The sequence below is a fragment of the Vicia villosa genome, unplaced genomic scaffold, assembly GCF_029867415.1.
Source record: "Vicia villosa cultivar HV-30 ecotype Madison, WI unplaced genomic scaffold, Vvil1.0 ctg.001104F_1_1, whole genome shotgun sequence".
In the NCBI taxonomy this organism is placed as follows: Eukaryota; Viridiplantae; Streptophyta; class Magnoliopsida; order Fabales; family Fabaceae; genus Vicia; species Vicia villosa.
The window spans coordinates 333,855-349,550 of record NW_026705481.1 but is presented as its reverse complement, the minus strand read 5'-3'; the positions used below and the strand labels follow the sequence as shown (position 1 = coordinate 349,550).

Sequence of the window (15,696 nt, the reverse complement as noted above, 5' to 3'; positions counted from 1 at the left end):
ATCGAAAGCGTCTGTTGCTCCCGGGATTTTCATTCAAGTACAAACGCGAAAGTGGCGCAGAAAAGAGTCGCCATCCGTGTCTATTTATCCCAAGAGAGGGAAAGGGAACACAAAATAAACCTGGGGGAAGGATAAACACGGTCGAAGCGAACCAGAGAAACAGGTAAGGGAGTCTGTTACGCGAGGGGAAAATATCAATACCCCTCACGTCCATCGTACTTAATGGGATCCACGCTTGTTGTCTAATCTATGTGTGTGTAAGTCTACGTTTAAAGCTAAGTTAGGATGTATGCAAAATGTAGGAAAAAGAAAAAGTTGTACTCGCACGGGCCCTACCCCACTGCCTACGTATCCTTTTTGAGGAATCAGAGATACCGTAGCTCGGCTGACTAGTTTCTGTTTGCTTTGTGTTTTTTAGGTGAACAGTTACATTCGCATCCTATAAGTAGCTTAACCTTTTAAGACTTATGCAAGGGAGATATGAAGGAAATAACATGCTCTTAGGCGCCGTTGAGGCAAAAGAAAAGAAAGAGTATAGCTTGTGTTTTAAAAATACATGAAAAGAAATCCTAATGCGAAGGGAAATTTCTACCTAAGTTAGCATGCGAAAGAGAACTACGTTAAGTCTAGCAATCCTACGGCAGGAAACAACACAAAAGCAATATCACATAATCGAGCATCGCTCGATAAACAAACAACTAACCACGATCTGGGCACCGAGGTAGTGACCTGGGAACTGGGGTGCTTTGGCCAACGGGAATGACCATCCGAGGCAAACAAGCAAGGGAAAAAGGGTGGGGGGAGCTTAGCCAACATGTCGTAACAACCAAGGCTATGTAAGCTATCATGAGAAGAAAGGAGGGACTATGTAAACCGCACGTGCGTACGCAGAGCATCAGCGTCGTTCAACGAGAGCTTGACAAAATACGGGGATCTGATTGCAAGATCCTTTTCCACTTGACTCGAAAATAAGGATGATAGGACAATTCAGTAGCAACATCGTGTAACGTGCACTAACTGAACAAACTCGATGAAACAACATAGTAACCTTAGTCCTTACACAATCACACCTCTTCTGATGTGCCACTTTGTTATACTTGGAGATGGATTCTTTCAGGGTTTGCAACCTTTACCTCTTCACACTAAGTCTTTGTTGCTTCAGAAATCACTGCATTCTACTCTGGTTGGATATCCATCGGCTTCAATTCTCGTCCAACTCATTACTTGTAACTCGCCCAAACACGCCACTGGTTTCCCACTTCTTTATCCTTGGTTCCTTAAATTACGTCAAATCCAAGAAATTCTTGCTGCAAGTCTCCTTCTTTATCCTTCTGATGTGTTTATGAATTCGTAAATTTCAAATTCTTAAATATTTTGAGATCGAATTTCATCTTTTTTCGCCACCCAAAATACTTAGTGAGTTGGTTTTCTCTTTCTCTGTATGTAAAACTTTCACCTCACAGATGAATTTGTAGAAAACATAATTGAAATTTCTTTAACCGCGTTATGAGTCCTAAAGAATTAGAAATGCTTTTGAAGTGCAAATTACATGTGTTATGTATGTTATGAAATTTACATCCAACAAAGGTTTAACAAATTTTTGACTTAGTGTATCTCCTCTTGACTGACTATTCAAACTTTTAGCAATCCTTCCTTGATTTATGAAGATCTTATTTTTTTTCCATCTAACTGTGTCCTTTTATTTTTAATTTTGTTGGTATAATAATAGACTAGTCTCCTTTTACAAGCGTACATATTACATGTCAATTCCGTGTCTCCTCCTTTTCCTGCCACCATCCCCATATTATATTTACACATCTCAACATTTTTTTATCATATCAATATATCATAATACAAATACATCACATATCAAAAAAAAAAAAAAAGAAAGTCCAAGGAAATGGAGCGCAACTAAGTCCCTGTTTGTTTACGCGTTCCGTTTACCTTTCCTTCACTCACACAATACAATAACCCAACACTATTCTCATTCCCCTTTTAAATACAAACCAAACACGCCCTTCCTCCCAAAACCTCTCCTAACAAGTCTCCCCCTCCGATTCTCAATCCACAGATCCATGAACACACCACCACCATAACCCCTCAAACCCCCTCATAATCAAATTTACACAACTACCCTTCCCCAAACCTCAAAAATGAAGGTTTCAAATCGAATGTTCACAATCGGTCTAATCTCATCATGGTACACATCAAACATTGGCGTACTCTTACTCAACAAGTACCTCCTAAGCAACTACGGATTCAAGTACCCAATCTTCCTAACCATGTGCCACATGACGGCTTGTTCGTTGTTCAGCTACGTCGCGATTGCGTGGCTCAAAATGGTTCCAATGCAAACCATTCGGTCTCGCCTTCAGTTTTTCAAGATCGCTACTCTGAGTTTGGTTTTCTGTGTTTCTGTGGTTTTTGGGAATGTGTCGTTGAGGTATCTTCCGGTGTCGTTTACGCAAGCTGTCGGTGCTACTACGCCTTTTTTTACTGCCGTTTTTGCTTACTTTATGACGTTTAAAAGAGAGGCGTGGCTTACTTATCTTGCGCTCCTTCCTGTTGTTACTGGTGTTATTTTTGCTAGTGGGGTAAGTTACGCCAATTTTTGTTTTTTTTTTTAAATTTTTAATTTAATTTCAATTTCTGGAATTTTGTCGGTGATCAAAATTATGTATATGAATTTTTTTTATTGTTTGGTAAGTTCCTTGCATAAGAAAATTAAATTTACAGTATATTCTAGAACAATTTTGGAATGTTTATGATTATCTGTGCATTAATCACAATTATGGTAATTTTAAGTCTGATTAATGATTATTCCAGTTTAGAATTGAATTTGGGTACTTTTTTTTGGATTGATTTGAAAGCTCTTTTAACAGCTTGAAGTCAACCATTTGGTTAACTAATGGAAAATTTAACATGCTTAAAATGATGGTTTTGGAAAATGACAAAGCTATTGCAAAATAAATTCTTTGATGTTAGACTGGGTTTTATATTTTATTGATGTTTTGGGGCTTTTGGTATTCAGAAGCTAGATCGAGGTTTTAAATAGCAATCTTGGTTGTATCATGATCCTTCATGTTCAGAGAGTTGCAGCGGCAATTATGGAAAAATGTTTGATATTGCTGGGGGTTACTGTCACTTGCTGCTTATGTGTTGTTGACTGTAGTTGTAGGGATATAAAAAAGTTGATGCCTTCCGTGCCCATTTATGTTATGAGCAATTATGTGGCATGTAAATTTGTAATAGAGTGATTTTTTACTTCCATTGTACATAAAAATCTCTACTTAATATGGTTAGTGAAATATCTGGTTTAGGTTTGTCTAAGAGGCTGAGCTTCAGTTGCTGCTAATAGGTGTAAGAAATAATCAAGTTTCTAAAAATAGAACTTGTTATGCTCTTGTTGTGTGCAGGGTGTTCTGACTGTTCTCTGTTTTCTATGGACTTATTTGGTGTTTTGATGAAGAACTTTTTAAAGCCAAACTAGGAAAAAATGTTTATAAGCTTTAGTTTTCAGCATAAGTTGTGGTCAATCTTTTTCCTTTAATATATTCTTCAACTGATATTGACAAGTGGAAAACAAGAATTCGTTATGGCTTCTGATGCATTTGTTATTCTTTTCTTTCTTTGCTTATAGGGTGAACCAAGCTTTCATTTGTTTGGGTTCATAATATGTGTTGCAGCTACAGCGGCACGAGCCCTAAAATCAGTGTTACAAGGAATTTTACTTTCGTCTGAAGGGTATGTGTATAAGGAAAATGCTATCTACCTCGTTACTGTTTCTTTTTGTGGTCGATTTATAAGTGAGTATTGACATCCTTCTTTTTGTGTATTAGGGAGAAGCTAAATTCTATGAACCTTCTCCTTTACATGGCTCCAATGGCTGTTGTTTTCCTTCTTCCCGCTACACTTTATATGGAAGAAAATGTGGTTGGCATCACATTGGCTCTTGCTAGAGATGATGTGAAGATCATTTGGTATCTTCTGTTTAATTCCTCACTTGCATATTGTGTCAACTTGACCAATTTCTTGGTCACAAAACACACCAGTGCTCTCACCCTTCAGGTATGCCTCCCTTTCTCATACAGTCACACAACTTGTTACGAACCTGCCTGCTGTCTTTTTATTTGGAACATCAATTATTTGTTATCGTCATAACCAAGTTTCATAAAATTCATGAGTAAACTTTTTCCAGTTTCTATTTCAAACTTGTTCAAACCTTTGGGAAAAGACTATCAGGGTTTGCTGCAAAAAAATTTCTGTTGGATTCCCTATAGCTAGTGCTAGGGTAGTTTTTTCAATTTCTTGCTGAAATTTGTCTGCAGTTTCAAAATTCAACCTAGAGTTGCTGATGGTATTCTTTGCTATATGACATTTCATGTTTTACTGATTCACATTGGTAGATTTCTTTGGTCAAAAGCTGGCTGCTACAATTGTTTATTTACCAAGTTGCTTAGGGTTACATGTTTCTGGTTATAGTAACAAATGTAAATTTGTGTTAAAGTGATGTAAGTTAATGTTTAAGAACTAAACCTCAATCATTGGCTCATGTAGGTACTCGGGAATGCTAAAGGCGCTGTAGCAGTCGTAGTTTCAATTCTGATATTTAGAAACCCAGTTTCAGTCACTGGAATGATGGGTTATTCACTTACAGTCCTCGGAGTTGTTCTTTACAGCGAAGCCAAAAAGAGAAGCAAGTGATTCTAATACGAAATCCACAATGTTTTCGTCGCCACCTTGGACAAGATGATTCCACGAGACAAACTTGTTAGCATGACTTCAATCAGAATCAGAATGTTTCACACTCTATATAAGAATTCTTTTGGCCCTACATAGATATAGCTTCATATAAAAAGGGGGTTCCCCATTGTATTAGAAACTGTGCAGAAATAGCTCATGGTACAAAATTCCAATAACTGAGTAATCTCTCTCATATTCCTTTGTTGGCATATATTGAGAAAAAAAGTATTGTGGTCATTTATTCTTTGAAGAAAAAGTTGTAAAATTGAATCTCAGACCATTTGTTCTTTACAATGCTTACATTTGTTTATTGAAGAGAAAATTCTTATTTTTGGTTGATGCATACATGTAGTAGTTTTATGGTTTAGTAAAATTATTACAATAATTATTATTTGTTGTTTAAAATAAATAATTTTTTAAAGCGAAATTCACAAATTATCCAAACCAATATGCAAGCAATTTAAAGAAAAAAGAAAGAAACAAAAACCGTTGTTACGTACCCGCCAAATTCTAAAACTAAACTAACTAACAGATTCACTACTATCTTTCTCTCTCATCGCCCTCCATCTCTTACACTTTACATTTCCACTCGATAACAGAACCGCCATAACCACCATGTTTAACACCTTCATCTCTCTCACTTTCTCTCTCTACATTCTCCTCTCCCTCCTCCCAACAACCACCTTCTCCCTCCCTTCCATCGGCGCCACCTACTCCACTTTCCCCACAAACCGTCAAGAACCACCACCACGACCACCTCCACCTCCCTCCTCACCACCGCCGCCATCACAACCAGACCGCATCTCCACCGCCATGGAAAAACTCAAACTCGACTCCCTCCGACTCGATGAGCCCGACCCTTCCATCATCCGAAGCCTCCTCTACACCAACGTCTCCCTCTTCCTCACCGTCCCAAACTACATGGTTACACCAATGGCGAACAACCGCTCCGTCGCACGTGCCTGGATTTACACTCACGTGCTACCGTTCTACCCGCGCGCCAAAATCACTACAATCTCAGTAGGTAACGCTTTCATCGACGTGTACCCGGAAGCCGCCAACAATCTTCTCCCTGCAATCTCCAACGTACACGTGTCACTCCGCGATCTTGGAATCCGTAAGATCTCCGTTTCGACTTCGTTTTCTTTCGTAACCACCGTTACTTCTCCGTTTCCACCGTCTTCCGCAACTTTTCAAGAACCTACCGGCGTTAACCTAATGGGACCGTTGCTTCAGTTCTTGAGCGACACGAATTCTTCGTTCTTGATTAATCTCTACCCTTACAATCTTTACCGGTTAAGATCGGAGATTCCTCTCGGAATGGCGCTTTTTCAAGATTATCCGTTTAACTTCCGTGACGACTTCACAACCGGAGTTCGTTACCGGAATCTCTTCGATATCATGGTTGACGCTGTTGTCAGTGCAATGGCGCTTGCAGGTTACGAAACTATTCCGGTAATTGTCACTGAGACGGGATGGCCTAGCACCGGGAATGAACTCGATGCGAATCCAGGATATGCTGAAGTTTATCTGAGGGGATTGGTGAAGCATTTGAAGTCCGGTGCCGGAACACCGTTGCTGAGAGACGGAGTGCAAGGGGTTTATATTTACGAGCTTTTTGATAAGGAAGGAGCGGGAAGAAACTGGGGGCTTTTGTACCCGAATGGCACTACGAAGTATGATGTTGATTTCTCTGAAGCTTCTTCGCATTCGAGTTTGGTGAACTGGATTAACGTCGCTTTTTGGTTGATCGTCGTTGAGGTTTGCATGGTTATTGTTCATTAGTGTTAATTTTTCGTATGAATCATGTTTTAGATTTGTAATTAGATTGGTATATGATGCCTAATCAAAAGGAAACATTGGTGTTCATATTGTTCTGTAGAGATAGATAGTATAGAGAACTTTGTTGAATTGTAGTTGAGGTTGAGCCCATATCTTAATGAAGCTCAAATACAGATTTTTTGTGTGTGTGATTGGGTCTCTTTTACAGAAATTTGAATTATGTGAACTGCACTTTATAATGTAAAATCAAATTTACAAATGATAGATATGAACAGAGCAAGCTACATATAGTTTCTTAATTTACAAAAATACCAAAAACTCTGTAGTCCTGTAGGATGAAACAAATATTCAGCATCTATGCTTTCATTTGATGCTCAAACATGTCACATATAGGGTCTGGTAGCAAAAACTTTCGCATTCCTGCATCTTCATATGCAGCACTCAAAATATCCACATGACTGCTTATGATGCTTATTATTTGGAAGCCCTTTGTCTGTATCGCATTCCTTTGCGTAGAAATATACTCGTTCGTTTTGGTAGAATTTTCACCTTCTCTGCAAATATAGAACATCGTTGGTGGCTTAAGATGTGATTCTTACATAATGTGTATGTTTGGTCCAAAGTGTTGCAATTTAAACATGTCAATGGCAATATAAACATATCATGTCAAAAGATACTTTCTGGATGAGTTAAAGTTTTGCAAAATCACTGTGGTACCTAGTTTAGCTGAAACTTTAAACTGTAGTTTTTGCCAAATTTACGATAGCTCAATGTGATTTTGACAATTTCAGTGTGAGTCCAAATATCCACTATATAATCAAGTTGAATGCATAGTAGTTAATTATATAGTCAATTAGTTTTCTTCATGTAGAAACAGAAGAGAAAAAAAAATAGTGAAAACAAATTTTTAATAAAGTGTAAACTAAACTGAAAATATATTCTCAAACTAAAGCAAAGAATAAGGTATCTTAAAAACTACATTTGTGATTTTTGTTGAACCATTATCTAGGATACATGGGTGGAACTTAATACCTCATCATCAATGAAGACCAGCCTCTAAATCCAGCAGAGACAAGATGATCGATGGTGACATTTTGGTCTTTTACTGGCTCTCTTGAGAACAAGATTATAGGCCAACCACTAGCTTGAAGGTTGATGTATAATCTTAACACAGCCATGCGCTTTAACTTTTTTGCTTCTAAGATACAATTGCTAATGCTGTTATAATGAAATCCAACATCAAAACAAAACCTTGTCAAGTTACTGCTAATAATATAATACATACGGATTAGCATCAAGCTGGATTAGCTACATAAAAAATATATAATAATTACATTTGAGATTTTATAGCAAGAAATAAGAAATAACTAATAAACTAATGCAAGTTGGAGTAACAAACCATTTATATCAGCCAAATTTAGACACCAAAATTCAAGCTGGCCTACACATTTATCTATATTTTACGTTATCCAGGGTACATAAATGGCTTAGATCTGCTAATACAATAAACAAAGTTCATGATGTTTTTTTTTTTTTTTTCCTTAAGGTAGACAAACTATTATATATTAATTATTATGTTAGTATTTTTTTTCTCCTACATGAAATGTTTGAATCCTACTCTGTTATTTTTTTCTCCTACATGAAATGTTTGAATCCTACTCTTATAACACCTTTAATTTATGTAACCATTAGTTCAAACCAATTGAAATATACTCAATCTCGGATACTCATGAAGATTGAGTGTACAAGTTACTTCAAAATTTTCTATATGAAATAACATCTTCGAAGTGGCAAAATGTACTTATGATAAAAGAGACAAGTAAAATTGCTTTTACTATTGCAAAACCCGGATCAAATTACTTGCAGTAAGAAAACAACACAGTAAGACAAATCAAGCGGTCATGATTTTGTAACGCTGTGAAATCCAAATCACATAAACTTGACCAAATCTTACATTATAAAATTACCTTTGAAACAAATTGGAAGAATGAGGACTCAATGGAAAAATGCCATCTATGTCAATCAACACCACATCAAAACCATCCTCTGATGGTTTAACACCATTGAAGTAATCCTCAATCACAGATTTGGTTAAATCCAAGTCTCTAGCATATTGACCGCCTTTGATATACTGTACAGCTAGGTCCTTACAAACATTAGGAACATTCTGTTCTTCCAAATGATTGAGCTGAGCATGCAGAGAATGAATTTTGCAATAACTATAGTCATCATTTATATTCCTAAGCTCAAGAATTCCAGCACTGTTATTTTGACAAGATTGTAGCATCATTGCCATTGAAACCAATAGAGTGATTAATAGAAGTCCAAGAGTAGCAAATCCAGCAATGAAGATTGTTGCAGAAAATGATGTGATGTAGAATCCAGATTCTAGCACAAAACTACTCCTCATCTCTGAGACAAAAAACAACAACAAAATAATCATCATAATTAAACCAAAATATTAACTTGAAGTTAACAAAAGATATAGTAGCTATAATAATTCAAGGTCAATTAGTTGAACATAAAATTTCTCGATCTTGTTATTCATTTCGAGATCAATTCGCAGACTCGATTAACATGATCGAGAATTTTCAATTTCATTATGAGCAGAATCTTCCATATAGGTGATAATAATTCTTGATTGATCATACCAGAAGCAGCAGAGAGACTCCTTGTAGAATAAGAATGCTCCATTTGATGGCCATAAGCAGACATAATAACACTCCACCCTAAATCTATTTCAGGATCAAACAAGTGTTTCAATGAAAAAAAGTACCTAATTACATGACTTCACATCATAATCACCCAACACCATAGCAAACAAATTGAATTGCTCTAAAAAAGTTGAAACAAAAAAGAGCAGAAACTGACCCGGAAAGTGTTTGTTTTATTGTCCCAATAAGCATTCTAAAACAACATGAACAAGGTAACCATTTGTGAACATGTGGAGTTAGGCCGGTGATTTGGGAAGGTTGTTGTGAGAGAAAAGAACACATAGGACATACATCATAATTATTATGGTGATGATGTGACAAAGTGAATCATGGATGAAAGAAGATGTACTAAATAGAATAACTTACAGCTAAGCATTTTAATTTAACGTGCTTCTCTATGATTGGAGAGTAACATATTTTAAATTTAAAAAGTTGAATATGTTTTCATAGTGCTAAGGGTGATTATTTATTAAAAAATTAATTTTCAATCTTAATTTATTAAATGTATATTCTTTCATAAAAGATTACTATTTAAGTTATTTAAGTTATTGAACAATGAAATCGATTTTGTCTGGTTAAGTAAATTCAATTATTATGTGTGTACGATATCTCGTAAACTATACTCCTTCTTGAGTTTCATAATGAAAAATTCATTTGGAATAAAATAATATTTTAAAATGAATGATTTATTTCATTTTCAATATATTTTTTCAATTCTATTATTTAATTAATAAATTTTTTAACATTTTTAATACATGATAAGCGTATTATAGTAAAAATATTATTCTCTCTTATTTTTATAAATTTTTTTTTAATTTATATAAATTAGTAGACTGAGTCATTCGTCAACCTTCAATTTTCTCCTCTTTATTGAATCATTCAACTAAATTTTACTATTTTTTTCTCTAAAACTATATAAATATTGACTTAATCTTTAAAAATGCTAATCATTATCCGGAAATGATATCACTAATATAAAATAGATCTAAGATTAAAAAAATAATAATATATATGACACAATGTCACTCTCTAGATAGAGCCATTTGGCAAGGCTCCAATGGTGGGGCAAAGGAAAATAGTGTCTAGATTCTAGATTCTATAAGTCCTATGTAATTTATAAATAATGCATGAATAATCCACATTTCTCCAATCCACTTGGTGCAATCAGAGAGGTTCCCTTCCAAACGCAATCACATCATGTATTCATCATTCAACAGAGACAGAGAAACTGCAAATCGAATTATATTTTGATCACATATATTGATTGGCCTTTTCTTGTATGAATTTCCATGTATTAACTTTACTACACTACACACATTTTCACTCAACAACAAAATTTAAAGTCATTACTAGTGTTAAACATTCTCACATGAAGCCAGAATATCATAAATGGATCAAAACAATTTTTTGCCAGCTTTAAGACCATCTCCAATGGTAGTTCCTTCTAATAAGTTCTCCACCTAGACATGCCACATCATAGTACCATTGCATTGCAATGCAACTATGAAAAAATTGTGGTACCCAATCAAATTAGTTTATGAGGTAAAGTTGTGGGCCCAATAATAACTTTTTAGAATTATACAATTAAAATAAAAATTATAAAAATTATTTTAAGATGATGTGGCTAGTGGGACCCATAAAGAACCCAAAAATGGGTTGCACCATTGGAGATGCTCTAACAAACTAATAAGGATTCTCGTACTAGAAAATTTGCTGTCACAAAAAAACTGGACCACCAATACTTGATTCCCAAATTTTTTGCCATGTGTTGCAAAATCTGAACCACCAATACTTGATTCCCAATATTGCTACTACAACTACAGAATAATAAAAAGTGTTATAAAGAAAATTCTCCTAATGCTCTATCAAGTACACAACATCATCAAACACTGCAATGGACTCGAGTTACAAATATATTTTAGCCATTCAGTGTAATATAAAATAGGTTAAACCAGATAATCATATATAAAAGATTAACATATACATATTGTATTATTCAACAAACGCCTCCCAATACTGGTTTAAGTCTTCACTCAAGTAGGGGTGTGCAAAATATCCGGTTTTTATGTCCAAATCCATAACCAAACCTAAACCACTTTTAAATATCCGGATATAATTGAATGGTTATTAACCGGTTTAGTTATCCATTCATATAATCCGGATATAATTAAATGGTTATTAACCGGTTAAATTATTTTGGATTCGGTTATAATCCGGTTATTATCCAAATCCAAATATTTTAATTCTCAAAATAAAATATATTTTTTTGAAAAAAAAATAATAATAAATTTTTTTTAAAAAAAATTGGATTTTTTTAAAAAACCGGTTATATAATCATAACCAAATTTATAACCGGTTTTATAACCAGTTTTGATTAAAATGTGGTCATGGTTATAAATCCAAACCATTTAAATGGTTTTAAAATGGTTATGGTTTGGTTTTTGAAAATAACCAACCATGCACACCCCTACACTCAAGCGAGCTTTATTGAACTAAGTTGTGGACTATAACATTTACGAGAAAACTCAATGATTAAATCAAAGCATATTGTTTTTACTCTAAATACTAACTTGCAAATAAAACCGTTCATTTAAAATGGTAATTCTGATGCAATGTTCATGCAGATTTTAAAATCAACGCTATTTATTGAGATAATGTTGTGATGTACAATGAATGGATCACTGGTCAGAATGCAACGTTGATTTTGACGTTTATAATGTGAAAATAGTAATGTGAGCGCATAATATGATTTGAAGATGATTAGTAAGTATCTTTGGGGTCAGATTATCACAATCTTGTTGGAGTATGTTTTCAAAATAAACATTGCATCAATTAGGCCTTTTGAAGGTTGTAATGTGACGTGATTCACGATTTTTAAAACAAAAGGATATAAGGAACATATTTTTAATTTTAACCCAGTCCGTTCTCCTTCTGATGATCACCATTCCTATGTTCAATTAATTCGACACCCGCATTCAATTTCCAAGAGAATTTAAAAGGTGTAAAGGTGAATATATGATGACACAACAATTTATGAGATTTTTTTGTTTGAGGTGACAGTCACCTATTTTCTATTTGCCTTTTTTTTTTTATATGGTAGACACCTAATTTTATTCTTTTTTTGTTAAGGATTTTGTTGACCCTTCTTTTCAATTTTTTTGCTTTTTTATTTTTTTCCTCGATTTTCATCAAATTTCCATCAAATTTGTTCTTCTTGTTGGTTTGGACAAGGGCCGTGACTACCATGTTAATGGTTAGTGAGGAACAATCACTATGAGCTTTTGAGTTTTCACTACTTCTTTGACACTTCATGACGTGTGTAAGGAAGAAGATGTGATTGAACCCTTATTATGAGGTATATAGATGTGATGATTATCTTGAATTTTGAATGCCTAGTCAAATCAAATGAAAAACTATCTGCCTCTGGTTAAGATTAAGGGTTTTTTTTATCCAGAAAGAAACACCAATCTTCTAAGCTCAAAATGGTTGACTAGGGATTAAATCTCCTTAACTCCTTAATGTTTGGGAATTGAAACAATCCCTTACATCGTCTACAAGGTTTTATTAAAAAGCATACTTTAGCAATTTTAGGTATTTTGTTTACATCATCCTCCATCCAATCCTCACTTAAACAAAATTTGAAAAAGGAAAGTGAGGTGGATAAATATTAATATTGTTTTTTTCGATAAAAAGGAAATAGAAAGAAGTGAACACTAAATGATTCATTCAAAAGATACATGCTCATTTCATTAATATTACCGTTCAAAAAGCAACAAGTTTAAAAGCAAACAACACTTAATAAATAAGGAAATTACAAATGAAGATGATAAAGTGGCCTAATAATCATCAACTTCGAGGATGAGCTTTCCTGTCTGATCCACTGGCTTTAGGAGTTGCTTCCCAAAGTCTTCGTACTCACCCGGGCGAGGGGTTACCGCTCACTAATGAGTCTCCTTCATTAAAGGTTAAGCACCTACTATCAATAAAATTTTGTACTTTGGACTTAAAAGCTATATAGTCCCCTGTTGAGTGCCTCACTGATTCATCATGATATTCACATTTGACAGTTAGGTCATACCAGGGGAGGACAGTGATAGAAAAGGCTTAAGAGGTCGGGGAACCACCAATGAGCTTTGAATAAAACGTGATAGGAGTTGACTATATGGTGTAGGAATTGGGTCAATGGGGGCATTCCTTCTTTTCAGATTACTCCAAAGCCTAAACTATTATGATTATGGTTTCGATATTGAGGATTGGCGGACGCTGACTGTAGTTGGTGAATGGGTGCGAGTGTCGCTACATATGGATAATACGATTTTCCACCTCTGATCATGAAGGTGTTTGTCTCTCCCTCTTTCTTCTTTTGGAAGTTACGAGGGAAATTTTTCACACCACTTGATTCCCCAATAGCACTTGGAATTTTCCCGCTCTTCAGCCCAAGTTCGATTCTTTCTCCTATGGTCACCAAATCTAAAAATCTTGATGACACACTTCGAATAACTTTTTCATAGAAAGGAGATTGAAAGGTATCTATAAACATGTCAAACAACTATCGTTTAACTAGGGGTGGCTCCACTTCAGAAAATATTTCTCTCCAACGCAGAGTGTATCCTTTGAAAGATTCCTTATCCTTATTAGTCATGTTTTGCAATTGCCTTTTATCTGGAGCCATGTCCATGTTGTACTTTTATTATTTTACTAAGGCTTCTGCCAGGTCCCTCCATGACTGGATCTTACTCTTCTCAAGATTCATGTACCACTTCAGCGATGCCGCAATCAGGATATCTTGGAAACAATGAATCATTAGCTTGCCGTTATGAGCTTAAGGCGTCATTTTTTAAAATACTTTGCCAAATTATTATTAGGATAGCTGAGGCCTTTGTACATTTCAAAGTTGGAGACTTTGAATTTTTGAGGGATGGTCACATCAGGGACCAAGCCCATGTTCATAACATTTAGGTCGACTAATTCATGTCCATCAGTGACTTTTAACCTCTTCTCCAAACCCTAATAATTTTTTTTTTAGATTCATCATTCTCGACTATTACCTTTGGATGGGTGTATTGGGGACCATATATGTGGTATGAAAGACGAGGGTCCTTAGAGGGACCTTGGTGTGCCGAATAACCGGCGAGATGCGCCTTAATGATTATCGAGATCTGCACGGGCTGCTGAGTAGATGGACCACTATTGGCGACATTTGGGAAAGATAACCCTATGATAGACCAAAAGGTGGGAATTGAACGCTCTCCCTTTGAATTTGCAGGGGTCCCATGGAGAAACCTGATAGGAATGAAGAGGTAGCAGTTTTTGCATGCATAGTTGGTTGCGACTGGTCTTCCTCGTCCATTTTACTTGCTATAGCTTGTAAATCCTCTAAGGCATTATTCATTGTGCCTCTGAGTGTATCAACAGGTTCTCTCAAATTTTTTTGTCCTTGTTCTAAGTTTTCCATTTTCTCTTGGAATTACTGCGTGTTCCATAAGAGTGCTGGGAAATCAACTTACTTTGTTAACTGCTTGATGTTATCGAGGATGGAAAAAATGGAATGATTTTTTTTTGCTTTGGAAAATAGGCATGCATTCTTATGAATATGGATCCATGAGTTTTTTGATATGATAAAAGATTTTTATGGAAATACAAAGTCATGCCATGCATGGGTGCAATGCAATGTCATGTGAGGGTTCAATGATGTATGGATTTGGGATAGTATGGGTAATTATCAACAGAATAACCTATATGAGAAGACTTCTTACGATAGGATAGTTCTAAGTTTCTCTATCCAAACCACTCATAAAGCCTGGCTATAAAGTTTTTGATAAATGGATCCTAGAGTCACGGACCCTATTTGAAAATATTGTCGTCGATAACGAATTACTCATTAGACAATAATAGCTTAAGAGGATATACTTTAGGCGAGGTTGTCACATCAACCAAGAGAAACATACATCTTGAAGGCCAACACTACACAACCATCGACTCGAAGGTTCTAGATATGGTTCCCAGAGTCATGAATCCTATTTGAAAGTATAGTCGTCGGTAATAAATTAATCATTAGACAACATTACCCTCAAGAGGATCTATTTTGAGTAATTCTTCATGCCAACCAAGCGAGACATACATCTCGAAGGCCAACACTACACAACCACCCACTTAAAGTTAGGTTTTTATTCTCAAACTCAATGAGAGATTAAGATAGCAAATAGTTCCATACCCGCAGATGAAATTCGTCATGGGTACGGGGCGAATATCTTAATAGATATCTGAGGATAAAATAAATGGATATTTAAATACCCATTTAGAAATGGATATGCATACGAGTTTAATGATATCCATGCTTGCAGATATCCATGTCCATTAATAAATTATAAGAATTACTGAAATATTACTCCCTCCGTCTCACAATGAGTGACCCATTTGGAATAAAATGATGTCCCAAAATGAATGATCTACTTCA

The 15,696-nt window shown here is 35.3% G+C and overlaps 3 protein-coding genes across 4 annotated transcripts; 2 read left to right on the top strand and 1 right to left on the bottom strand.

Annotated features, from left to right (window-relative positions):
• Positions 1-1,847: 1,847 nt before the first annotated feature.
• On the top strand, positions 1,848-5,018 carry LOC131633278 (probable sugar phosphate/phosphate translocator At3g11320). The gene is made up of 4 exons (XM_058903990.1): positions 1,848-2,594; positions 3,641-3,744; positions 3,840-4,068; positions 4,558-5,018. Exons 1-4 carry the CDS (start codon positions 2,154-2,156, stop codon positions 4,702-4,704), a joined length of 921 nt encoding a protein of 306 aa, XP_058759973.1. The 5' UTR covers positions 1,848-2,153; the 3' UTR covers positions 4,705-5,018.
• Positions 5,019-5,167: 149 nt separating this feature from the next.
• Positions 5,168-6,547, top strand: LOC131633277 (glucan endo-1,3-beta-glucosidase 12-like). The gene has a single exon (XM_058903989.1). It carries the CDS (start codon positions 5,359-5,361, stop codon positions 6,526-6,528), a length of 1,170 nt encoding a protein of 389 aa, XP_058759972.1. The 5' UTR covers positions 5,168-5,358; the 3' UTR covers positions 6,529-6,547.
• A 90-nt stretch (positions 6,548-6,637) lies between these two features.
• Positions 6,638-9,566, bottom strand: LOC131633279 (uncharacterized protein At2g39920-like). Of its 2 annotated transcripts, XM_058903991.1 has the most exons (5): positions 9,397-9,566; positions 9,177-9,260; positions 8,493-8,937; positions 7,558-7,743; positions 6,638-7,079 (listed from the first exon to the last, which is right to left on the bottom strand). In XM_058903991.1, the coding sequence occupies exons 2-5, from the start codon at positions 9,238-9,240 to the stop codon at positions 6,881-6,883; spliced, it is 894 nt and encodes a 297-aa protein (XP_058759974.1). In that variant the 5' UTR covers positions 9,241-9,260; positions 9,397-9,566; the 3' UTR covers positions 6,638-6,880. The 2 variants fall into 2 exon arrangements, with proteins under 2 accessions (XP_058759974.1, XP_058759976.1); XM_058903993.1 differs by lacking the exon at positions 9,177-9,260.
• Between the last annotated feature and the right edge of the window lie 6,130 nt (positions 9,567-15,696).